Source organism: Numenius arquata, chromosome 10 (genome assembly GCF_964106895.1).
Source record: "Numenius arquata chromosome 10, bNumArq3.hap1.1, whole genome shotgun sequence".
Classification (NCBI taxonomy): Eukaryota; Metazoa; Chordata; class Aves; order Charadriiformes; family Scolopacidae; genus Numenius; species Numenius arquata.
In genome coordinates, this window is record NC_133585.1 from 10,467,118 (window position 1) to 10,493,258 (window position 26,141).

At 38.0% G+C, this 26,141-nt stretch overlaps 1 protein-coding gene across 2 annotated transcripts; it reads left to right on the top strand.

The window, feature by feature from the left end:
- Window positions 1-25,138, top strand: TSPAN14 (tetraspanin 14). 2 transcript variants are annotated; one of them, XM_074154445.1, is made up of 8 exons: window positions 1-81; window positions 8,014-8,064; window positions 13,401-13,547; window positions 14,345-14,515; window positions 17,182-17,307; window positions 18,810-18,854; window positions 19,365-19,484; window positions 21,264-25,138. In XM_074154445.1, exons 1-8 carry the CDS (start codon window positions 1-3, stop codon window positions 21,333-21,335), a joined length of 813 nt encoding a protein of 270 aa, XP_074010546.1. In that variant the 3' UTR covers window positions 21,336-25,138. The 2 variants fall into 2 exon arrangements, with proteins under 2 accessions (XP_074010546.1, XP_074010547.1); XM_074154446.1 differs by lacking the exons at window positions 8,014-8,064; window positions 13,401-13,547; window positions 14,345-14,515.
- Window positions 25,139-26,141: the final 1,003 nt, after the last annotated feature.

A 26,141-nucleotide genomic window follows, 5' to 3' on the forward strand; every position in this document is an offset into this window, starting at 1 on the left:
ATGCACTATTACCGATACTCTAATGCAGAAGTCAGCTGTTGGTACAAATACCTCCTCTTCAGCTACAACATTGTCTTCTGGGTGAGTACTATAAAGATTGTAATAGTTTAGGCATACCTCAGTTTTATTAACTGCCTGCATATTTCCTTAAGAGAGTAGGCTGAAGTATTTACCTGAAAGCAGGAAGCTGATGTATATGTCCTGGGTGTTTTGGAATTGAAAAAGCCTATCCCATGTGAGAAAATAATTATTATTGAAAATGATATGGATAATGATTCCTCACAATCTTTCCTTTCCTTATCCCTTCCTCCTATCTTACCTTCTGAGTAAAGATGTAGTGAAGCATATAAAACTGGTTTTCTTGGGATTGTTTTGTTTGTTTTGTTTTTAATGGAGAAAGCAAAGATCTGCTTAAAGGATTTGTCGAAAGAAAACAGTATAGTCTCTACTGTTGCTGACATGGCCTTTGTCTTTTGAACGATGGAGGCCATTAAATGCTGGTTGTGTGTGGGCAAAGGTTAAATCTCCCTTTCTCAAGTGCGCCTAAGTGGTACGTTAAATTGCTTCCCTGTGAAGAGAAGTGTCTTCTAATATCTCCTTTCAGTTCATCTTTAATCTCTGTGTTGGGGTAGTGTAGCTGTAAATACACTACGCAGAAGAGAAGAAAGGAACTGCTTCAGAGATGTGTCAACAGCTGGCATTACAACATAATCAAGATCGTAAATGTCATGCTCTGTGGGCAGCAAAATTGTCTGATACTGTCTTGAAATACTTAGCTAGGGACTAACCTGCTTACAATGTTTGTTTAGAATTGTGAATGTGAAAAGGGTGCAAAAACAGGTGTGTGGTTTTAGAAGTGTATAATGGTCAAGATCACTGAAGCACCTAATTACCTTGGAAAAGAAGGCAATTCAAAGGTTAGTGTATAGAATTGCATTAGAAATAGTTAATGTGTCTGTGAGGGAGAGATGAAGGTAAGGATGCAGTTCAGATAAACTTGATGGCTCATTTCAGAACTTGCAGGTCAAATGTTAGGAGTTTGCATCTGAAGTCATGGGAACTGCAGCCATGGAAAGGAATGAGTAGTCATGGAGAAAGAAGTGCAGATACAGTGACTTGCCCAGTGCTAGCAGCTCAGATTAATGTTCTGATTCAGAGTTGAAATTTCTTAGTATGGATAGCCACTTCTAAAGATATTTAGAATTTTTTTTCAAAGCTGAAAAGATCAGATAGTAAGAATGGAAGTATGGTATGTAGCTGAAGCAACTTAAGAGTAAAAATTGACTCCCTGATTCTGACTTGTCGGAGATCAGTAGTCTTGCTAGAGAAGATTATATTTATTCTATTTGTTTGCTGTGATTCCTAAACCATGTCAATTTTTTACTACCTACAATTTGATATATAGAATCTTTAACCCAAATCTGTATTTTACTTCAGTAAAATAAGGGGTTTATTATCTGAACATAAATTGAAAGCTGCAGAATCTCTTTCGTATTTGTCCATAATGACTTGGTATTTTGCTTGACTAATCCACATAAACTTTTGGTAAACTAGGTTGGCATTTCTGCATGTCTTGGCTGCTTTGGCAGTATTTAAGGTAGAAAAAAAGCTTTTTTTGAAAGCTGCATATATGATGGGCAAAACTCTGAATTAATGTTAGATTAGAATCATAGAAAATCTAGGTTTGATGGAACTTCTGGGGGTCACCTGGCCCAATTTTCTGTTGAAAGCAAGACCTGTAGGGTAGGAAATCACTGCATGAAGAGAAGAGCTGGGAGTCTTGTGAGCTTTGTTACTCGTCAATTTTCTGCTGACTTTGGTGTTATAAGGATATTAGAATACCAAGTAATACTGAGACTGCAGTGTCTGAGTATTGCTGTTGAACTTTTTGCTACTGTCACCACATTTTGTTTACTAGTGCAATGTTTTAATATGACACTGTAGCATTAAGCCCCAGGGGAGTTTATCCTTCTGTGGGTAACAGGACAGAAAAGAAGCCTGTGGCTTGTGTAGAAACTTTTTTCCAGTAAGAGTTAATTAGCCACAATGTTGCCATAGTTCGAATGTTCTTTACTGATGGCTGTTTCCCCCTAGCAATTGAGGATTCCGATCATGGCCTCATGAATCAAAAAGCATGTGCTCAAAGGCCACCGGCTCTGTAGCTATTTTTCTTCTATATAGTACAACTCCCATGTACCTGTAGTGGAGTGTGTTGCGATGAGAAGTAACATTCGTCAAGTTGTTCAGATTTTCAGAGAAATCACTTTGGAACTGGGTGGATGCTCTTCAGCAGATAGTGTGTGGGATATGTGAGAAATTGCCAGACTCTTTTGTTCATTAATAGACCTCTGCTTTCTTTCTAGTGAGTGTCTCATGAAGTGGGGTCTGGTACTATTTCTGAAAATTTGAAATTTTTTCCTTACTGGGAAGACTATCTAGAATTTGCCTCTGCTTTTTCACAGGAATAATTTTATCTCTTTTTATTTTCCTTCCCTGCTGAGTCATTACATTTAACTTTTTTCAAATTTCTTTTTTTACTGTATTCTCTTGAAATTAATGATGGACATCCAAGGATTTTTCTTTACCTTAAAGAATCATTTTTAAAGAAGAAATGCAGAAAAATCGAGGAGACTTAGAAATGCAGCCTGTATATTTCAGCTGATCTGTTGGCTGGAGGAATTGATTTTTCTGAACAGGTACTAGTAGTCTTGGTAGCTTGCTCAATGGATGGTCTGAGGCTTCTGCTGAGGAATTATTGTCAGGCTGACTTGGTGATAAACAGAAGGGAAATGTAGCCATGACTTGAAAAAGCAGCATTTAAGGAGGGAATGTTAGTCTTGATTCACTTTTCTTGGCTTGTGGGGCAGGTGCTTGTGGAAGCTTGTTTTGTGTTTGTATTAGTGAGGGTGGCCACTACATAATCGGTATGAGGGATGAGATGTAGATAAGTGCAGACAGCCTTTTGCCTATTTAAGCCCTTACTGGAGGTATTATGTTAGTTCACCAGTGTCTCAACTCAGGGCACATTTTATTCACGGGTCGAGTAATTTGCATGTAAATAAGGAGTTGCATCTGTTCATCTGTAATGCTTACTAAATACAGATGTTTACTTCCCCATTGTAGCCCTAAAGATAATATGAGTGACTGTATAAGCTTTAAAATTAAAGCATGTGGTGACTTAGTAGTTTACAGAATATTTAAACTTTCTAGTGGGTGGTTACTTTTCTTCAGTTTGTGTCATGTTTCAAGTACAGTTAACATAGATTGGTATGGAACAAAATATTGAACTCAGGAAAAATGTGAATGTTTTTGGTAATAGCAAGCTCATGGTTTAATCAGCCCTTAAAAATCTGTAAATCTTCATTTAAAAAATCAGTCTTTTTTCTGAGATGGACAACTTGGCAATGGAAGGTTCAGTTCTGCTGACTTTTAAGTTAGTTTTATAGGACTGGCTAGCAAAATCATTTCTCTATTCTTTGTACTTGACTTTGCCTTTTAAGAAAGGGAACGGAGGTCACAGGAAGGCTCTGTCTTTCAAGGCATTTTAATGTGGGATTACTTTATTTTCATCTTGCTTTTTAAGCTTACTAATAAGATAACTTCTCAAAGTACGCTTGTTTTAATGAGTAGTGATGAGGCAGTATTGCAACCATTAAAATAGCCCTGCGGGGAGTGCTCAGAAGTTTAAGTGAAATTACCCTATTACAGCAAGAATGGACCTCCTTTTGAGTTTTAAAGCTTTCTTTTTTTTTTTTTTTTTTTTTCCTCCAAATAGTTTCATTTGTCATAATGAAATCAAAAGACTGCCGTAGTACAAGTGAAGAGCACCTTTTTGTTCTGAGTTGTTTTTCAATAGAGTGGGTCTTCTGAAGGCCCAAGCGGAGGAAGGAGGCAGGGGGTGGACGACTGACCCCAGGGGGAGTGGAGGGGTGCCCTGTCTTGGGGTGCGGCACTGCTGGATGCCTTCCAGCCTGCACTTGGGAAGGCCCAGGGAATAAAAGGAGGTGCCTCAATTGCCTGTCTCTGGTGCTTGCTTCTTTGTCTCCGGTTGAAGGATTTTTTGGGGTAGTCCAAGAATTGCACCTCAGCCAGGACATAGCTATTTCAGTGAAATGAAGGATTGCATGTGTGCTCTGCCAAAGCCTTTTAGGTTACATGTGAGCTTGCTGTCTCTCAGATGAATTGAGAGAGGGTAAAATAGCTTTTAGTTGCTGTCATCTTGGTTTCTCTTCTAATGCTCTGTAGCTTTGTGTGTGGCTCTCAAGGGTTTTTGGAGAGAAAAAAAACCAAAACTTTTCACGCATGCTATAGGGGATGTGGCAATTTTGCCCTGAACATGATGATGAAGGGCAAAAATTCTCTTAAGCTGCGGAAAAGAATTCTGAGCTCATCTTTGAAAAGTAAGAGAAGACCCAGGCTAGCATAAGATTTTCTTGGCTTTTGCCATGTATGTTGTTTTTTAGGAACATCTGAAACAGCAGGGCTGTGCCAGGAAGGGGAAAGAATCCACCACCAGGTGGTTTCCTGACCCTGAGAGGAAAAGTCTGGGAAGAGACAAGGGTAGGAAGGAAGGGCTGTAGGCTGCTGATTGCTCCGGCATGGGTGGAGCTAGTGTAAAATAGGATTGTCCAGGGGGTGTGAAAAGTGTTCTCTGTAAGAGTAACTTTTTTGTGCTTACAAAAGGAATGCATTCTCATTGCTTGTAATCAGACCTCGAGCCAGGCTGACCCAAAATCAGTTTGTGTGCAAGGGTTGTCTTGCAAGAATTATGTTTAGCTGCAACCTAGATTTGAGAAACAAATTATACGTGTTTTGTCGTTTAGTAGGGTGATTCTAATAGCCTAGTGAAAGAAACTCAAAGTGTGGTTGGGCACAGATAATGCTTAAGCTATAAGTGGTCTTGTGCATGGTGTCTGTGGGTTGACGTCAGTAGCGTATGTCTCCTGAGCAGAGCTTACAGCTTGATGCAATATGTTAATAATGTGGATTTTTCAGTTCTAAATCAGGAAATGACCAAATACTGGTTACTAGTTTTAGTTTCCTGTTCAAAGGGGTGGAATTGAGCTGCTTTGTGTATGTTTCCATCTAACCTTTCGTGCAGTATATGGCTGAAATGACTGTCTGGCATAGAAGCGAGATGGGTAATCCAGTTTGTTCTTGCTTATACATCATCTAGATTCTGGTGAAAGGCAAATTTCAAAATGCCTCTTTTTTGAAAAAGCTGGCTTGCTCACTCTCCCTTTGGGAATACTTTTGGTTAGCATTGCTATTTCTCAGCTGCCTGCTCTCCCATTCACGTGACCCTTTATCAGTTCAGTGAGCTGATAAAGGTTAAAACTTTTCTTTCAATTCAGACGGCATCAGTTTCCTGGTCTGCCTTATAGCAGTCACTTGAATGCCTCTGTGCAAGAGTGGTAGGGAGGGTATTTTGCTGGTGCTAATTCCCTTTAGAACTCTGTATTGGGTGCGCTCAGTCATGCTAACTTTTGAGGTGGTTTATCACCATGGTGTGTTTTACAATAGTTTTCAATGAGGTACTTTGAAGTACCTTGCACATAGTTATTTAACGAACGAGATTTCCTTGCTTTAAATACTATCATTGTGCTTCCTTGCAAATTGGTTGTCTTGGTAATTGTGGTTGTAAATGCAGTGGCTGATCGCTTTGTTTCTTCAAGTACATCATACTTTACTGTTTTTTGCTGAAGAAACCTAGTGTGTGTGGTTTGCCTGCTTCTAGTGAGAATTATGAATCACTTGTCTTACCTGAATTAAGTTTTAGATTTATCCACGTTGATTCTATGAGACTAAGTTTATTTTTCTGCTGATAAACTGGTTTACTTGTAGATAGTTTGCTCATAGGTGCTCGTGGAAATAACTTTGCAAAAACAGTGTAGTTTTGTGAAACCGAACGCTTTATAAAAACATGAGGGCAACGTTTGTGTTGAGACGTGAAAATGAAGCATACTAGTGAAAAATCTACTTAATCAAGAATCTGTTACAATTTAAGATGGTAGTTACAATGAAAGGCAGCCAGTCTGAAGACGACACCCTATTTAACACCCAATAGGATAGTGTTAGTGTTACATTAACATTAGTTTGTATATAGAGTGTGGAAGATGTGTATCTTCCCAATTCTTCCCCCTTCTCCCCCATTTCTTTAGAAAAATTCCCCAAAGATCCAGCTGTGTCTACGTGTAATTTACCCTCATTACTGCAAATTATACCCGATGTCTTCACCTGTCTCTCAGCATTCCTGGAGCATTTGGAATGAGAAAGGGTGAAGGGTGCATCAGTTGCGTGCACTGTGGAACTTAATGACATACAAGTTTGATTCTTGATTATTTATTTTCTGTTTAGCTTTTTCATCTGGAAAAACACTGAGTTAAGGGTAGTCTGGGTCAATATCCGGTTCATATCCATGTGATTTTTAATAGATTTTAAGTTGTGCTTTAATCCAGATCATCACTTTAAATGTACTTAGCATATTCGGAGTCTGAGATGAGTAGTCATTGTGCTGTTGCTTATTAAACAACATCTGGAAATTTAACTTATTTAGCAGTACTTAAAATCTAAGTATGTATTTTCTTGTGGAAGAAGGCCCCATTTTTGCTTCTTCCCTGTGCTGTGGAGAATTGCCTGTAATGCTTGTTTAGTTCATGGGAGGTGCTGCATTTCCTAGAGGAAAGGGCCCCTTTTTCAAGGCATATTTTTAATTGTTGGAATTTACTAGTCAATGTGTATAAGGCTTGGGGGAAAAGCAGCCTCTTCATTTATATGGAATCATAGAAACACTTAGGTTGGAAAAGAGCTTTTAAGGTCATCGAGTGCAAACATAAACATAACACTGCCAAGTCCACCACTAAACCATGCCCCTAAGTGCCACATTTGCATTTGTTTAAATACCTCCAGGGATAGTGACTCAACCACTTCCCTGGGCAACCTGTTCCAAGGTTTGACAACCCTAATACCTAATCTAAACCTCCCCTGATGCAACTTGAGGCCATTTCCTCTTGTCTTATCTCCTCTTTCTTGGGAGAAGAGACCGACACCCCCCCCACCTGGCTACAACCTCCTTTCAGGTACCAGTAGAGCGTGATAAGGTTTCCCCTCAGCTGCCTTTTCTCCAGGCTGAATAACCCCAGTTCCCTCAGCCTCTCCTCACAGGACTTGTGCTCTAGACCCCTCACCAGCTTCGTTGCTCTTTGGACATGCTCCAGCACCTCAGTGTCTTTTAAGGTTACATGGACATAGCAGGCTAGAATACCATTTTAAGTAATGAGGAGGAGCTGCCCTCAGTTTGTAGAGAAGTCATGTTAGTTTGATTATTGAAATTGGATTTTAAAGACAAACTGCATGAGAATGGAGAAAGGGAATAAAAGACTAGAACAAGGATCTCTTGCTTTATTTGGATGAACATAATTCAGAAATATTTATTATACAAACATATAAATTGGTGTAGGGTTTGTATGTTGTCAATTAGATTTGTTGCTTCTTGAAAGTAAGTGGATGGACCATTACATCAGCTTAATTCAAAAGGGCTTAAAACAAAGTAAAGATTCAGAAGACAAACTGTATCTAATTAGAGAAGAGGCTAATATAATGAGCCTTGATACTGTGAAGTTATGAAGAGTTGAATGTGGCTACTGTCTCGGGGGTGGTACTATAAAATGACTAAATAGGGAATAACCTCAAAATGCATTAAATATTCTGAAATCTTCATTAATGTGTAGACAAAAGGTTTAGAGGAAGTCATTGGGACAAGGATAACTCCTACTCGCATGCTATTTCAAATTGAAATACTTTTAAAAGTAGTTTATAAAATGCAAGAATGCTATGGAATAAAAGTGCTGTAAATCCTTTTTGCAATAGATTGACTCATGGGGAGGAATGTCCCATGACTATTGTCTGAGATCACAGACAATATTTGTTTTACTTGAGCAATAGTGGTAATGGCTAAGTGTTTAAGAATTTGTTGATGAATGTATCTAATAAATTTTTTTCTCTTTGTTTTAGCTAGCTGGGGTGGCCTTCCTTGCGGCTGGTCTGTGGGCATGGAGTGAAAAGGTAAGGGTAGAAATGTCTGATCTTACTTTGCTTGGTGGCTGCCTTCTCCTGCCCCCAGTAAAACTACTTCCTCAGGAAGCAGCAAAGGTTTAAATGTAGCATCTGAGCTCAGGACCATGTTCAGATGATATAAACTGAGTTTGGTTGGAGTTTCATTCTTGTCCCTGATCAGGTGTTAAGCTGTGGCCGTTGATGTTTAGACCTTTTAGTAAACTTCTGATAGCAGGTTGCTAGGAACAATTTAACCTTTATGAATAGTCTTTATGAACTGGTTCTCTTTTGAAAGCATGTTCTCTAAAATACATTTATCTGCCCACTGCTTCTTATTAAAAACAAGAAGCGTTTGGGAGGAATGTAAAAGATATCTTTTTATATTCAAAAAAACCCCAAACCCCATGCATCTTTGGGATCATCTTTCTGAAGGATTCCAGTCTTCAGGCCATCTGTTGTCTTCCACTTTGCTCCCCATGGAGTTGCTTAAGTGATTGTGTCTCTATGTAGAGGAACAAAATCGGGGAACAGGATCTAGCTGTTTTTTGGCAAAGGTTTCTTTCAGCTAAGTAACTTCCCCCATCAGAGGAAGTCCGTGCAGGCGTGTACCTACAGAGTTCACCTCTTGTAAGAAAAGAGATGGTATAGGTATCGAAATGAATGGTTCACTCTCTTGTTATGAATGTAAAAGTGTGGCTTCAGTATTACTGCAAGCAGTAGGAAAAAGTGACAATGACTAGCAGATTCACTGATCTGCATCTTAATTAAAAGTGGAGGGCAGGTGCCCTCGCTGTTTTTACTGTCATAGTGTAACATTTCTGTAATCAGAGTGCTTGTACACAGCAGCTACCCACATACAGAGAGGTTCTAGGATTCCTCCACTCCTTGGAAGTGGAAGAGTTTTATGATAATCTTAATGCTGAGGTATTTATTCTCCTCCTCCCCACTCCCTACATGTGTGTACACATTCTCATAACTAGATTAGTGATAGTGATACCATTGATGTATAGTAAGCCACCTCCACGCACAAACGCATTTACCTCCTGCTCTGTTGTTATAAAAGGATTTTCTTTCCGGCCCTTTCAGGAGGGTGCTAAACTTGTCTTGAATTTGTATTCTGTCATGTTCAGACATTATCTTCTGTTCTGTAAAGAAGCATGTAAGATCTGTGCGGTTGGAAATGATTAGCTCATAACCACCATCTGCCAAATGGACTTTATGGTACACTAAATGGCAAAACCAGACTCTTTGTGTCTTGATTTCTTAAATTTTGCCTGAACTATTTCTGCTCTCTGTCCTGTCTTGCAAATAAGTGCTTCAAAGCTTTTCCTGTGGTTTTGAACTTCTGAATGGCTTGTGAAATCTGCACATTATTTTTCATGTCTGTTGTTCTGTGCTGTGTGTGAAGTCTTTAATACCAGTGCCATTCTTCAGCCATAGTGCCTGTATGGATCTGTCTGTTTACAGATAAACATCTTGGTGAACAATAGATGGGAAGTAAGAGGAAAAACATTCCAGAAGCTGTGCTGCAGTGATAAACCCAAAGATAAACTGCAGGTGGTGGAAGAGTTTTGAACATCCTGTCTTTTAGTGCAACATGAAGTACATTGGGTCCCTTTAACTTCTCTGTTTTTTTTTCATGTCTTTTTCTTTTTCCGCTAGGTCTACACTTCAGATTGATTCTTCAGTCTTTTTTATCTGGCTATAAATTGTGTACGTCTTTTAGCTGATAATATATCAAAGTGAGAACACTGGTAAAAATGTTACCCATACTGACTTGCGTTCCCTCTTTCAGTCAAATCCAGTTTCTTTAATTAGTTTATCTAATTGGCCTATCCTTATCTTATAACTGGGTTTAACTGAACAGTCACGTAAAATTGCATAAAATTTTAAAAGCCTATATAATAAAAACAGGATATATGTTAATATCTGTCACCCAAGTCCTACTGCAAAAATCACTAAGAGAAAGTAAACTACAATAAACTGTTAATAGAAACAAGGTGAATAACACTGAGCCCTCTCATCAGGAAAACATTTTTTTATCATTAAAACCATTTCAAGAAGGACACAAAGGAAGATCTGGGAAACTAAAGACTAGTCAGCGTAACTTCATTCCAGTAAGTTCATGGCTAATAACAAATGGAGAGGGAGCAGTCAGTCTACTGGAAAGCAAGATTGTTATTTAGAGGGGCTTCAAGAGCATGGAGAGGTGGGTTGACAGGAACCTTATGAAAGTTTATTTAAAAAAAAAAAAAAAGACAAGCAAATGCAAAATCCTGTGCCTGAGATGGAGTTACCCTGGGCATCAGTATGGGCTGGGAGTTGACTGCCTAGAAAGTAGCTTTGTGAGGAAAATGCTTGAGCTCCTGTTGATCAGGAAGTTGACTATCAGGTGTGCCTTCATGTCAAGGCCAAAGCATACTGGGCTATATTAGCACCAGTGTGGCCAGCGGTTGAGCTAGGGGCTTCTTCCAACAATATTAATCACGCTTGAGGCTGCACTTGGAGTAATATGTCCAGTTTTGGGCTCCCCTGTGTCAGACAGGTCTCTTCTAATCTTAACTTATTCTATGATTAAGTGTGCTTATTCTTTAGTTTGTTGATCTTTCTTTGTATTTATACACAGAGGTAGGTAAACTGTCTAAAGGTATGTGCATATAACTCGTATTAATCAGTGGCACTGTGATATTGTGATAATCAACATCCAGTTTACAGAACTTCATTATAAGAAATCAACTCTGTCCTTGTCAGATGTATTTTGTAGTTTCCATACTAGTGTATGTCAAAACAGTAACTGGTTGGGCATTTGTTAATGAGCTGTATTAGAGACTTTTTTTTTAAGGACAATCTATGTTTGCCCTCTGTTGCCAACACACTTCGGTTGAGATGGTGGCATAATGCTTACAAACATAAAAAGAAAGTGGAAGACCAGTTAAGTGTGTACAGTTGAACTCTTAATTTACTGTTCGAAGTGACTGAAATGAAGACTTAAAGGCTGAGTTTTATTCTTGGATTTTTGAAACTGACTTCAGGTATAAGACTCCGTTTCTGTATACCTGCAGAAAATCTAGGTGCTGTTGTAAAGGGCAGCTTCAAAGAGCTTTTACCATCCTGCAGATGGCACAGGCAGAAGCTTCCTTAGAGAGCTGAGTAAGGTGGAATGAGATAGTCCCTTGAATTAATTCTTTTGTTTACTTCCTTCAGGATTTTTCACTTAACATCTTTTGTTAGACAAAAAACCCCCACAACCTTCTTTCAAAAGAAAATGTTGTAAACATCAAATATGAACATGAAGAAACTGTTGTGAACCAGCAACATCTGAACCCAGTTCCTGCCAACTCTTCTTCATAACACGCTTTGATCAGAGGAAGTTTTCTTCCAAAAGATGTTGCTTGGGCAAGTGAGATTGTCTGTCTGGAAAAAAAAAAAAAGCTTGAGTTGGGGTGTGGGAAGGAGATAGCTGGAAATAGTTGTGAAAGTTTCAACATGATTGCACAGTGCTTGGTTTCGTAGTGTATTGGTTCTACAAAGACACTGAATTAGCCTAGCTAATCTTGGCACGTCTTCCTTGACTGTGAGGTCTGAGCCAAGGTTTGATTAGGTGGAACTACCATAATTAGCCCCGTAGACCAAGTTTGACAGTTGGCTGTGAGGTCTTACAGCTTGTAAGAACGGAAATGTATCACTGGTGGTACTAACTAGAAAAGATATTGCTTCCTAAAACCACTTTTTAGTAGACTGTTTCAGCTGTTAGTCATGAATTATTGCAAGACAATTCTGATTTCTACAGTTCAGGTTTTTTTTTCTTCTTTTCATCCCTTCAAGCAGTTTTGGTAAAAACAACTCTCTCTTGCTGTTACCAAATTAACAGCTCTAACGAGATCTGGTGTGTATCACTAGTACTGTTAATCAGTGTCTTTTCAACAGCTGATGGAGTTTCTCCATGTGCATGCTTCCTTCTAATGCTGTATTTTGAAGACGTTTTTGTTAAGTAAGCACTTAAATACAAAGTGATACGGATTTTTCCAAGGTATTCTCTTAGGATGTATATTCCTTGCACTTAACTCTAGCACAAATACATAAGTAGCAAGACGAACATTTACATTCCCTTGGCAGAATTAGACTGCTTACATGAATTACTTTACAAGTCTCTCTGGTATCTTTCTCTTACGCTAAACTTGGTTAGCTTAAGAATATACTATCTTTTGTTTTTTTCCCTTTATAAACATTTAATTATGGGATATTGTACTGTGTTGATTTTTGTTATTTCTCTGTTTTAAAGGGAAAGTATTTCCTTATTGAAATGTCTGTGTATTGGTGCTGAGTGTATGATGAACACTCAGACTATTGCAAGGCTGTGTGGATGTCCCTACAAATAGTTCTCATTAACTTTAAGAGTTTCAGCAGTTTGTCCCCTCTGTCTTCTGCATGTTGCATCTTGTTCTTGCACATTACATGAGAACCTTGTATTATATGTATTTGATGGAATTTTAATGGCACCTGGTGTATAAACTTAGTTTCTTTAAAACCTAATCTAGAAATGGTAAGGGCGTCACTGCGCTAGCATAACATTTCCATAGACTAGAAATTCTGTCCTGAGATCTAGGCAGACAGGCTTAATAGGTAAGATTATTATCAAGGTAAGTGGTGTCTCTGGTAGTTAACAGAAAATACTGCTTTGTCTGTGGTGAAAGGGAAATATTTAGAGTATACTTCTGTATTTTTGCAAGATTTTGGCAGAGCATTTCTATGACTATTCAGGACTAGAAAGGATGTAACTAAAATGTTGAGAGGAAAAATCTGGTTCCATTGAAAACCAAAACAAGATTTTCTTTTTTCCCCTCCCTTAAAATGTCACCTGTAACCTACTTTGTAGTTAGAATGTCTCTCCCTTTCTGCCACCTAAACATTAGAATTGGAAAAAATATTTTCTTTTAAGGACTTTAAAATTGGGGTGCCCTTCTGATTAGTGCATTTCAAATTAACAAAAAGCATTAATTCTTTTGCCTTGAAACTAAATGAAGATTCAGTGATAGTGTTAAGCTTTTGGCACCATCTTGTGGAAGCTTGTTTTGCAAATAAACCTAGGAGACTGCACTGGATTTACTTATTAGAAAAATTAATAGCTCTAACTTTGCATTAATACTTCCTCAGCTAGGATGAAGAGAGTAGGGACTGTCAATAATCATTTTACAAGACTTTTCCATGTGGGTTGCTGTTGGTGAGCTCAAGGGTTTGTAATCAGTTAATTTGGAATCATGTGGAAATCATGGACATCCAGGAGGAATGTTAAATGAAAAATACGCTTATAGTGGTCACCCGTTTTCCTGTTTTTTGTCTTTCAGGGTGTATTGTCTGATCTGACAAAGGTCACTGGTCTTCATGGTCTGGACCCAGTGGTGCTTGTCTTAGTGGTGGGAATAGTGATGTTTACTTTGGGATTTGCTGGTTGTGTAGGAGCACTGAGAGAAAACATCTGCCTGCTGAAGTTTGTAAGTAATATAATAATACAAGTGGGTTATTGTGTGTGTGAAAGCTGGGAGTGATGGGTAACTTATAGAATTTGGTTTGTTACAATGTATATGGTAAACTTATAACAAGGCGCTGAGTAATGACAGTAAAAGCAGTGTAGGTTCCAATGTATATTTTCCTCTTTCTGGAAAAATGTTTCTTCCCTTCTTCATCCATTCTGCTATACAGTGATGTTGTTATATATACCAGAATCTAATGCTGTGTATGTTCTGGAATGTATTTAGTCAGGAATTACTACAGGAGATGGTATAGTGACTTAGGAGAAAAAAATCCCTTAAAAACTTCTATTAAAAAGTACTTAAAAAACCCTTAATTTCTTCTAAACGTTTGATGGGCAAAACTTGGTCTTTGGTGGCTGATGTGAAATCTCTTAAACAAGTTGTTTTTGTACTGTGGCTGCTTCTTCGCTTCAGATCTGAAAACAGTTAAGCTGGATAAAACACTATAAAACTGGAAACAATCCAAGAAGTAGCATCACGACTACTTTAGCCCAGTTCTGCAGATTCTCATTTATTGGTGTTTTCACTGTTTTCACAGTGCTCATTTTACTGTCGATTTCAGGTGACCAAATCAAAAAGATAAACCAACCTTTTGGGTGTTTCTTTACATCGTATTCTTATTTAACAGGCTGTGTTCTCATGCTATCTATACTGATTGAGAATTTTAACCTACTTCTCTGTGTCCATTTCTGGTGGAGTTGGAGTAGGGATGCATTCAAAATGAATGGATATTTTCTAATTTGTAACTTTTTTTACAGTTCTGTGGAGCAATTATGTTTATATTCCTGCTGGAGCTGGCAGCGGCAGTTCTGGCTTTCCTGTTCCAGGACTGGGTGAGGGACAGGGTCAAGGAATTCTTTGAGAATAACATTAAGTCCTACCGAGATGATATTGACCTCCAGAACCTCATTGATTCGCTACAGAAAATCGTAAGTTCATATCCTGGCACTTCTTGTATCTGTTCTAGGAGAATAGGTAGATTTGGAAGTTTTCCTTTTTGTTACAGATTTATCATACTCTGTAGCCAATAGTGCCATGTTACAGATGGGCTGGTTTGCTCTTTCTGCATTGAAAGTATCAGAGAGGCAAGATATTCTGAGATGCAGTGCTGTTCTAACCGCAAATGCGGAAGCTCTGCCAAGCATCCATCTCTCTTCTGACCTTCTTGACTTGCTCCCCTGTTCTGGTCAATGTTGGACCAGTTTAAGTGAGAAGTGAGCAACAAAAAAAGTCTTCATCCTGAAAAAATTGTGTAACGGAACCTGCAGTAGTCTGCACTCTTATTTTAGGAGGCACTGTAGTCTTATACAGAGGTGTGGCACAGGGCCTTTTATCTTCTGAGATGCAACTCATCTTGAAGCAAAAGAGGATTTTTGTTAACTGGGAAAGACTAGCCTCTAGTCAGGCTGTTGTCAAGGAAGGTTGAAATTTTATGCTCCTGTGGTCCTAAAATCATCAGTCACTGGAAGACAGTGATGTACATCAGGAGAGGACAAGGCTTGTGCTAGTAAGGGCCTGGTGGTTTTCAATCAGCTGCTTTTGTGATCATGCCCAGGAAACAACCAGTGAGAGTGATTCTTCTTCCACCAGGGCAGTGGTTTAAAAATATATATGGAGAGAAACAGTACATATGTTCATACTTCATGGAGAGGTAAAATGGTTGTCTCCTTCATATATATATGTATATATATTTTCCCCTTAGGAAAGAAGGTTGTTTTTCTCTGTCTTCCATATTTTAGAAGATCATATTTAGAAATCTGCACTCACAACTCAGTTTGATAGCAAAGCACGTTTTAGAGTGGATACCACTTTGGTCACCTGCATATTACCAGTAGTTTACCTATCCTGTTCATTCACTCCCATGTCTGTTGTTGTGGAAGCATCCTCTAAGTTGCCTGGGTGGATTTCAGTGCTGTTTTGCTTTAGCTTTTGGTGCTAAGGGCACCTTTTTGTAAGGTAGAGCTCCTGGCCATGATCAACACCAGTAATTGTCTCAGTGTTGTCCACTCTGTTGTTGCTCTCTCTGTTTATCTAGTTTCAGTGCAGTCAGCCAGGCTAATACACTAAGCTGATTTACAGTTGAACTCCAGTTAAGTACTTTTCAATGAAAATAAAAGGCTGAGCTTACTAAAAGGAGTTCACTGGCCAGATTAACAAGCTAATAAAGCTGAAAAAGGAAAGACCAGAAAAATCTGAATCAGCCTGTTGTTGATCCATACCTGAAAGTCCTGAGGAAGGAGGGGAACTATACAATGCTAATTAGCAAGGGTTGAACAGCAAGGTGTAGCAGTGTGTTCAAATGCCTCACTGATGCTCATCTTCTAAGGAGCCACACTCCTTAGGCTGACTTATTCTGTCCTTGGTGCCGTGGGATCCAGAGAGCTTTTTGTAGGTAGCTCCTTGATCTGGCTAATTCTATAACTTCTAGGCCTGTAAGTGACCTCATGGCCTGTACCTTACTGAGGTAGATTAGCGTGGTTAGCGGTTGTGTGGCTTTTCACAAAGGTCTAAGTGTGAGGGAGGAGGGACTAGAAAGACAAAAATGAACCTGTTTTACTTTCTTCATGGTAAATGTATTAGTGACTTTAAATCATGGGTTTTTTTCTTGGTGTGTTTTCTATTCTGACTATTCTGTTCAGCTCTTTAGTCATGTTTCCTGTGAAAACTGTATAAACAATTCTGTTCTCTGTTCACATCCGTGTCTGTCACAACTTAACTTCTGAATCCATTTACTGACTTCAAGTTTTGGTGGTCTCACAGACAGTTAGGTTAATACAGGAAGTGGGCAGAGAAGAAATGATAGAGAGATCCTAAGAGGATGGAACTTCATGAGGTACTAGGAAAATTTGTGTGATGGTGTAACATTTCAAGTACTCAAATTATAGGGGAAGATTTGCTCCCTTAAATATTCAGGCCAGTAAACTGCAAAGCATAACTTAATAAGAAACTAGCTTTCATTAGTTCCAGGAATTGAACATTCCTTGAAACGTTGGGATTTCCCTAACCTGCAATTGTGGTAATTACACTACACTGTTTAGGTCAAGAGACTTAGATGAAATACTTCTAGAGTTGACTGACTTTTGCGATAGTGAGACTTTACCAGTTAATTCATTTGGATATGAAAACCTTCTCATTTAAAAGAAAAGAAGTATACTCACAAATGTTTGGATTCACTTTTTACAGTGAAGAAGAAGAAAACCTGTTGATTCATGAAGATTTAAGGATGGAGTCACAAATTTGAAGAAACCACCTTATAGTTTTTATGATTTTTGTTGACTTGGAAATAATGGGGTACAAAGCATTTGCATGAACTATTTTGTTGCACAATTTATGGATGTACACTGATTACATCTATCAATTACACCTAATGTCATTTTAATGATTTTGCTTGTTCTGCTGACGCCTATTTCCAGGAGCAGTGTGCCAAATGTATTGCTTTGATTTCATAGAGCCACAGTATTGACTACCTTTGTTTTTTTTAATGTGATGTTGCTGTTGATTCTGCACAGCCTTAGAGAAAGGAAAGATGATGAACAAATGTTTTGTTCACTTGTCTCTAAAATACCCTCAAGTGCTGAGTGTTTATCTGTTGCAGAACCATTGCTGTGGTGCCCAAGGTCCAGATGACTGGGATTTTAACATATACTTTAACTGCAGCAGTGAAAGCAAAAGTCGTGAGAAGTGTGGCGTTCCTTTTTCCTGTTGTATACCTGATCCTGCAGTAAGTTGTTTCCTGGCTTTGTATTACTCTGATATTGTTGGAGAGTTATGAAAGGAAGTACTTCCTGAATATGGTGTGATGACTAGGGCTTTAAAAGGTCTTCTGAATGATCAAAAATTACTGTTGCGCAGACAAACTCTTTTCATGTTTCTGTTCCATCATTTTTTGAGGCAACCTGTTATACAGCTGAAAATTTAGAATTTATTATCTATTATCATTAGAACCTGTTATCTATTGCCAGTTAGAATTTATGTTGCACCACCCCTCTGCCAGACAGTACGAGTAACTCCATTTGCAGATTGTTTATCAACAGCTAAAATGCTTGTGCACAAACTCCTTTTAAAGTATTTGAGTCAATTCTCTGGGTTTGGCAAGATTTAGGTGCTTATTGGTTAGAGCTGTTTATTAAACTTTAGGAATCTGACCCTTTCAGTGGAAGCCAAAATGTGGAGGTGGGAACTAACATATAACGCTATATAGTATTGGTGGGAATAGTTACAGCTCAAAGTCAGTCCAGCAATCCTCATGCGGAGCAGTAGCTGTTGGTAGGTTATGCTAAGGCTTTTGATTGTCTTTGCAATCATCCAAGGAAAGACTTTGTCAGGGACATATTCCATGTTCATATTCCCCAGTAATTATTTTCTACTTTTCCACTGATGTTTTTTCTGTTGCTGGTGCTGTATTTAAGGAGACATAAGTATGTTTAAATCTTTTTAATATGAGATTCTACTCCTAATATTTCAATATAACTCACTATGCATTGTGTAAATTATGCTAAAATTGTGTAATAGATATGTTTGCATAAGTCTCATACAGAGAAAACAAAATGTCTGAAAAGAAATGTCTTTGGAGATAAATACTGTCACTGGCTTGTGTGGGATTGTCATCTGGAAGGTGTTTATGGTTTTCCTACTTGAATCTGCAACTGGAGTGTTTTCAAGACTTAGGTATATCTTGGAGCTGGGTTGTATGTGAGACTTTGAACTGTCAACTGAGGGGGTTCGAGCTTGCAGCTGTTCCTTGTTTTAACTGATCGGGATAGCAAGTTGTATACCACTTGAAATGATGGAGTTGCAAGGCATATTTCTCCACTGGAGGTGTAAATAAGTCAGCCTGATACCTTTATTGTTACCTCAATGTTGAGGTGTTCTGTGAAATAACTAACATGAAACTGAGCTTGGAAATGCAGATGTCTTACCTGTACTCTGGCAATACAGTTGCTACACTTCATGCTAGAAAGTCCTTGTGGAGTTGAAAGCCAAGCAATAGAAGAAGCTGGGATTTCTGGTGGAGGGTGTTTTCCTGCTAGTATACATCTCTGCTTTGTCATTACTTTTCTTGTGTTCTGCTAGTGCTTTTCTCGTTTTTACTAAAAATGCTTCTTAAAATGGCTGGTTCTGACAGTCGTGATTTGTCTGTGAATCTAAAAGACTGAAAAACTTCCTGTGATCAGAAATGAGTAGAATTCAATTGATTTATTTTAAATCTCTTTTGCTTTGCAGCAAAAAGTTGTGAATACACAGTGTGGCTATGATGTCAGAAAGAAGGTAAGGTGCTGGGACCCTTCTCTCTCTCATGTTCTGTGCCTGCATAGGCAAAACTATAAAAATAGTGGAATTGCTGATAGATATGTCAGCTTAAAATTCTGGGAACTAATTGACTGTGCTACATCATACCACAAGTAGAGACTTTCCTTTGTTTAAACTTGTACTGTGGAAGGGTGGAGAAAACAAGTGATGGAAGAGGTAAAAGGAAAGGTGTGTTTCAAAAAGGGGTAGGACTTGCATTTCAAATGTGCATTTCAGTTATTAGTTCTAATAGTCTAACTCTGAATGCTATTATCTGCTAATTCTAAAGTATTCTAATAGCAGGATTTGCTGGAAGATACTAACATCAACATCACTCCCTGATTTAATCTGGGCATATATGTATTTCTGGAGTCTGGTTAAAAACATTACTGCAGAGGTGACAAATCATTAGTTTAGCTGTGTCATGTGATTGACTGATCTTATAATAAACTTGAGCAAAAAAGTAATATTCTTCTTCTCTACATTCAGAGCAAGAGTGAATGGGAGAATCAGATTTTTGTCAAAGGATGTATCCTTGCTCTTGAAGCTTGGTTACCCCGAAATATCTACATTGTTGCAGGTGTCTTCATAGCCATCTCACTGCTCCAGGTTAGTTGGTTTTGTTATGCTACTTTGAAAAAATGTTTCAAGTTTGCAGATACAGACCTGCTGAAGGTAAAAGTCATTGTGGGGAGAGAGGTACAGTAAATATTTTGACACTGGATTTTTTTTAGTTATAAGAATAGTATGGAAAAAACAAATATCAGGATGGGGGACAGTGAAAATATCTGTCATCAGCTAATTTAATTCTGTTGAAATTATGTGCCTCAAAGCAATGAAGGTTGTTATAAAAATACAATACAATTATAATAGATACAGTATATAATGATTGTGATGTATATTGTTATATGTTAATATAGCAATATGCTAATACATGATCATTTGGTATAATAATGTGATACAATAATATATTTCCTACGTTTTAATATGCCATGAGGGAGTGGAGATCTGGTCATCTACTCAGTAGGTCTAAACTACAGCCTTCTCTCACAAATGTGAAATCACTAAAATACAATTCTATCCTTCATGCTAAGATTGCCATTCAGCTTGGCCGTAGGTGACGTGTAGCATACTGCTCAAAACCAGTTGAGAATGGAAGAGGAGGGAGATTGGTGAACAGGTTGCAAATGTGACATTAGCAGACCCAGGTGAAGGAGTTGCTGTGACTTGTCCAGTACCTTGTTGGTGCTTGGTACATCAAAGAAAAAGAACTGTAATTCTCAGTAAAACATATCAGTTTACTTCTTTCAAAGTGAATCCTGCTTTCATTGTGGCAGTTGTTTCCACTTACCGAAATTTCTTTGCTATGATACTGCTTCACTTCAGTGGGAAATAACAAACTTGTAAATCTACTACAGAATGTATTTTCCATTTAACTGAAAATAGTTGAGCATAGAGTGCTGGCAAAATACCTTTTCCCAGCCATGGCAATACTGCCCTCTGTTGCTTGGCTGTTGATATTTTATTACCATCTAATGATAGTCTTTCCATGGCTTTGAGAGATGCTGTCCTGAGAACACCACCTTCAGTTAGGAAGATATTTAAGAAAATCTTTTTGCAGTTTGGTGATTGACAATAATTTGATGTTGTTCTTCTTATTCATGTTCTGAGTCTCTGTGAAACCACTTTCAGTCATTTGTATTTTCAAATTAGGTCTGTTTTGTGCACTCAACTATTTCATGGTGGGACTGAGAGTTAGACATAACCTGTCTAGAAAGTGAGAATTTTTAAAATTTAAATGTCTCAGAATAATCTGGGACTTTTCTCACTACTGTTTGTGAGAAGATTTTCATTTTAGCATAGGTAACTGTACATTCTGTATGTATTTAAAAAACTTGATCAGAAAATTGACTGGATTGTGCAAAGTTGTGGAATGAATGAAAATGCCTGACTTGTAGCTTTAGCAATAGGTAAGTGTTGAGTATTATAAGACTCAAGTAAACTTGGCTAAGTGGATTTCTTCCAGCTCTAGGGCATCTAGATGCTTACTATTTTGAATGCTCCTGGAGTTTTACATGACAATATCTTTTTCTCATGAGTTTTATTTTCTGTAAGATTCTACCTTTATTACTTTTTAGTAATACCCATGCTTTGATAGATCGTCCTGGCCATGAAATGGTATCTGAACCTGCAAACACTTTATGAATGCATATCTTTATTCACAAGAGTAGCTGCACCGACATCAGTACAGTGTAATAGGAACACATAAGAAGTAGGTTCTCATTGTGCAATAACTACTAATGGTAATAGGCTCTAATTTTTAAAAACTTCTTGTGGACTGGTACAAATGTTTCATCTCACAAATGGTTTGTTTTTTTGTCTTTTTAGATTTTTGGGATTTTCCTAGCCAGGACATTGATTTCTGATATTGAAGCTGTAAAGGCAGGTAATGCCTTCTGAATATAAAAACAGACATGTGTTGAAAAAAAGTATATTTTTCAGTTATTGGTTGGACACCAATGTGGAAGAAATGCACAGACCATGAAATACTCCTGTTATTAAAAGCCTTATGTGGATTTTACCCTGCTCATGCTTTTTGTTAGAAGCTGGTACAAAATATCTCCGAATACACGTCTGTTGACCTTTTTTCCTAATGAGACATCTCAGTGAACCAGCATTGATCTCTGAGGAAGAAACGGAATTTCTCAAGATCTTGGCAGAACAGATGATAAAGATTGTAACAATGAGACATGAAACTCCTGTAAAATCTTTCCTTTAAGGATTGCCGTGAAGATTGCTCTGTTTTCACTCCCGACTGTCATCAATTCAAAATCTAATCTTTTCAGAAGGTGTGTTGATTTCTTCAGAATCTTGAAATCATTTTAATCTCTACAGTAGACTCATCCAGTAATATTTTGGCAAGATACCCAGCAACTGTAGTCTTCATGGTATTGGAAATTGGAAAAAAACAGTCACAGATTGTCTAGTTCTTTAATTGATTTTTCAGTTGTGCAGAAGTAGGGGTATTTCTGTTTGACTGGGAATAACATAGATGTCTCAGGAGCAGGAACTTGTGCTCAGCATCAGAGCTTGAGTAACCCATGCCATTTTAAAAATGCAAGCCTTTTCTCAAGAGGGGAAGAATCTGACTATCTGTAGCATTATATGTTAGAAATCTCCATTTTGGTCAAGGGGGTATGAATCCCTGGTGCTGTTTCCTGTCTGAAAAAGTGTAAATATTCTTTATTTATAGAAGAAAAAAACCTTAAAAAATGCTTAGCTTTTTATTGATCAGTAATATCTTTAAAAAGTTCTGTCTGCAGAAACTGCAAAATGCAGCTTGTTTCTGTAGGTAGCAAGCACGCTTATGCTGGCTGTTGATGGTTTTTGCCTTTCCTCTAGTTTCTCTCACAACTGCTATATTGATCTTCACAAATCCTGACTGCTAATATCAAGACTGATGAAAAACATTTAAATGCAGCATTGATCCCTACTGAAATCCATTTTTTTAATGAGGAAATATACATTTAGTGAAAAATGAGTTGTTGAATTTTCAAACCTTCTGTAAAGCTGTTGAATCATTAGTTCTGCTTGTATTCAGATACCTGGTTCAAATGCCAGTCACAGTATGGTGAACTGGAATGATTTCTTCATTGTAATTTTCTGCATCAAAGTGAACTGCTCCCGCTGAAGTAATTTTTATTTTTATTGGAAGAAAACTAAACTCTCCGTTTCCTGCCCTCCCGTCTTGGGGGTACAATAGATGGATCTGTAATTCAGTAAGAGTTCCAGTCTTCTTTGAAAGACTTTGTCGGAGTATTTTTAGCTTTAAGATAGAAGTATGTGACTAAAAAGTTCTTGGAAATAGCTGTCAGTTTTACTGTGGGCTATATAAATAACATTGTTTATTGCTTCCAGTGACACCAATTTTTTCAGGGAGAGCAGGTTTATTTACAGTGCCTAACATAGTGTAAATTTTAGAAAAGTATATATTTTTATAATGATATTTTACTGCATATAGTCTGTCTGAAGGATTTAATACTTGTATTTCCAAAGTATACGGCTTTCTTAGGAAGCTGAACTTTTAAATAGCTCTCTGATGTCCTTTTTTCTATTATGCGTGTATTAATGAACATTTCACTGGCAAAAGCTGATCAACAGTAAGAATCTTTGTGTCTGTATTGATTGTCCAGACATCCTTCTAGCTTTTAATCTGTGAAGCACTTCACAGAAAATGCTGTACTTCTTGTGTACTTCAGTTCAGCTTTCATAGTTCTTTTTCTGGCCAGTGACTGAGACACAACAGGAAAAGGAAGCTTGTCTGAGGATGCCTGATTTCCTTACAGTAGCAGAGAACGGTCTGCTATTACTCATCTGAGAAACCTGAAAGTAAAATAGCTACAGGTGCAGCAATGTTTTATTTTTTTATTTTTAGCTTTGACGTACAATGAGGAAACAACAACAATAGATCATTGAGCAGAGAGCAAGAGGCATTTCTTTTGTAGAGCCTTGGATTTGAGGCCTGTATTACTTATATTTTGAATCTAGTCCGTTAAGAGCAGCCAAAAAATTTGCTGCTGTTACTGCTACTTTGCAAACAGCAAAGCAGTGTCCAGCAACCTTGGCTTTAAACTCTGGTGCTTGAAACTTTGCAACACCTTTACCACACCTCATCAACCAACTTACTCTGTTAGGGTTATCTGAAATAATCCAATAATCCAATAAAATTGGAGAAGGATCTTTCTATTTTTAACCTTTTATTTGTAAAACATTGCATTGAAAATTGCATCTAGGGGAGTATATTTCCCTTTGCCACTTTTTGATACAGAAATCTCCTAATCCTGGGGAATCGTTTCAGCAGTTGGTGAAAACCGTCATGGTGTCAAAGATATCCATGGAGTTTGTGCACTGAAATTAGCTGCTGACAAGAGCAAGTGTCATGGATCAGGATTCCAGCGTCTGCAAATCTTGCCAAGTTGCCTGAAGACAAATGAATACTTGGTTTCTTTTTGAAGTACTGTTTGTATGCAAAACAGAATTTAATTGAAGTGCTGTCTTTCCACAGTTTGTTCTTATTAGCTTTGGTTGTATTAACACTGGCTTTGTGTCAATGCTCCAGTTATTTGGAACTGAATTCAAGAGAGGATCTTTAAATTCGTGGAGTGATTTGTTTTCACTGTGGACAAACTTCTCTGCTTATTGAGTGTCACTTTTAAAACCCTGGGACTCTAGGCTGCCCTATCCCTAGATGTTTTGAAGTGCCACCCCCATTGGTGGTACACACGGATAGTGCAATTTCAGACTTGGAATGGGAAAGCTTTCTTAACGCTTTCTACTGTAGTTATATTTAGCATCTTTGGTGAACTGCAGTGACTTCATGGCTAAAGATTTAGGTTATGGTTTAAAAAAGTCTTGTCAGCAAAAGCAGTTGGGTGTGAGCCTGCTTCCAAAGCCTTGAAGGAGAAACAATTCAATGATCTCACACAGGGAGGTTTGATAAATTGTTGATGTTGAGATTTCGGTGGTTGCATTTGGAACGACTCCACAAACACTACAATGGAAACAAGGTTTTTAATGAAGATGTCCAATATGAGATCAGACTTGAATAACTAGACTGAGAGAAGGAAACTTTTCAGTGTGATCACTTTTATTATTATTTTCAGAAACAAGCACAGTTTATTTCTGTGAAGCAATGTATTTATTTGTCAGTATGGTTGACAATGCAACTGCCCTTTTGTTTCTATTAAATATACCTGCATTTGGACACAGTTTCCCTGTACATGAAGAGGAGGATGAATATAAGGACTGAAAAAAATACAGTGACCAAAGGACCTTCGGTTGCCTCCTGAAAACCTGAATATTTCTTCTCAAGGGGTCTTTAATTTTGGTGACCTTCATACAGTACCATGTGGATCGACTGTTGAGGGTTGATGTGGCAATTGGCTTATATGTAGAATTGCCTTGTTTTTTGTCTCCCCGTTCCATCCTTTCCTCTTCCTTCCCCCTACTGCCTGTGGGTTATCATGCAGCTTGAACCTTGTTTAGCCAATGGAAGGGGAGGTTCTGCCTCCTCTTCTGAGAGGGCTTTTCTGAATGACTTTCAGTATATATTTTTTTTTCTCGAGCCTTAAATTTGATTAAATAAAACTTAATGTTTTGTACTCCTGGAGTCTGATTTCTAAGATTTGTTGCTTCTAGTCACTAGTATTTCCCTCTCTAAGGTTTAGACTGGCTACTGAGACTGCAATTTATGGATAACTACAGAAATGGTAAGAGTCCACTGGTGTTCATGTGTATACTTTGCTGAAACTAATTCTTGATTTATGTGGTTTTTTTCGGTCTGGGCTGCTGAATAATAGGTAACACTGGTGCTTTTCTCTCCATTGTTAATGGAAAGCTGTGAACAAGTGAAGAGCTGCAGAATGTTGTAGAGAAATTACTAAATCTCTAGACATCCAACAAGTTAAAACTGCTGTTTGCACTTTGACTGCCACCATCCACCATTATCGCTCTTGTGATTTGGGCAGTCTGTGGTTTATCGTGTCTGAGCGATGTTCCTGAAACTACTGCAAAAATGCAGAAGGGAAATAACTTGCAGGTTTGAAGATCAGGCTTGCAGAAATAGGTTTGTGTCTGCTGCTTTGACTGTTTTAACATTTCTTTAGTGCATTAAACCCTGATTTTAGTTTTAATAAGCTCAGAGGAACATTTAACCAATAGACAATGGCTATATTAGAATCATGCGATATCTGGAGTTGGATACTCTAGAATGGTAAGGCTGGATCATTTCTGATAACCACATTCAAGTGAAGTCATTCTTATTTGGTGTGTGTATATAGAACTTGTAATACATCCTGATATATCTCATACTAATGCCTGGTGTAGGTACGACCCCAGGTCTTATTCTGAAGTTTAGATTGTCTGAAGCTGTTTATCATTCTGACATTGGAAATGTGTAGGAAGCCCATGTCACTGTGTGCTTTAAGCTAGAGGAAACTGCACATGGTTCAGCTCTTGTTTTTCTTTTCTCCTACTATGTGGTCAGAACCTGCTTGCTTGTTACTCACTAAGTGACTTGTCTGGGTGATTTTATGAAATGCCCTTTCTCAACAGTACTCCTGAAAGTGATATTTGGTGGCAAATGTAGTGGGCTAAATGCTGCTAACAGGTTTTGCAAGCGGGAAAGCTTTTGGAGGAAGAAAGTTGTAATGTTTGTTTGCAGACATAAGCCAGTTATACTCAAATTGTTTGAGAACATGACACCTT

Bases quoted from the DNA above. Each gene is read 5' to 3' on its own strand.
- TSPAN14 (XM_074154445.1), top strand. From the start codon at position 1: ATGCACTATTACCGATACTCTAATGCAGAAGTCAGCTGTTGGTACAAA. The intron at 82-8,013 runs GTGAGTACTATA...TCTTTGTTTTAG, and splicing joins GCTACAACATTGTCTTCTGG to CTAGCTGGGGTGGCCTTCCT. The intron at 17,308-18,809 runs GTAAGTTGTTTC...TTTGCTTTGCAG, and splicing joins GTTGTATACCTGATCCTGCA to CAAAAAGTTGTGAATACACA.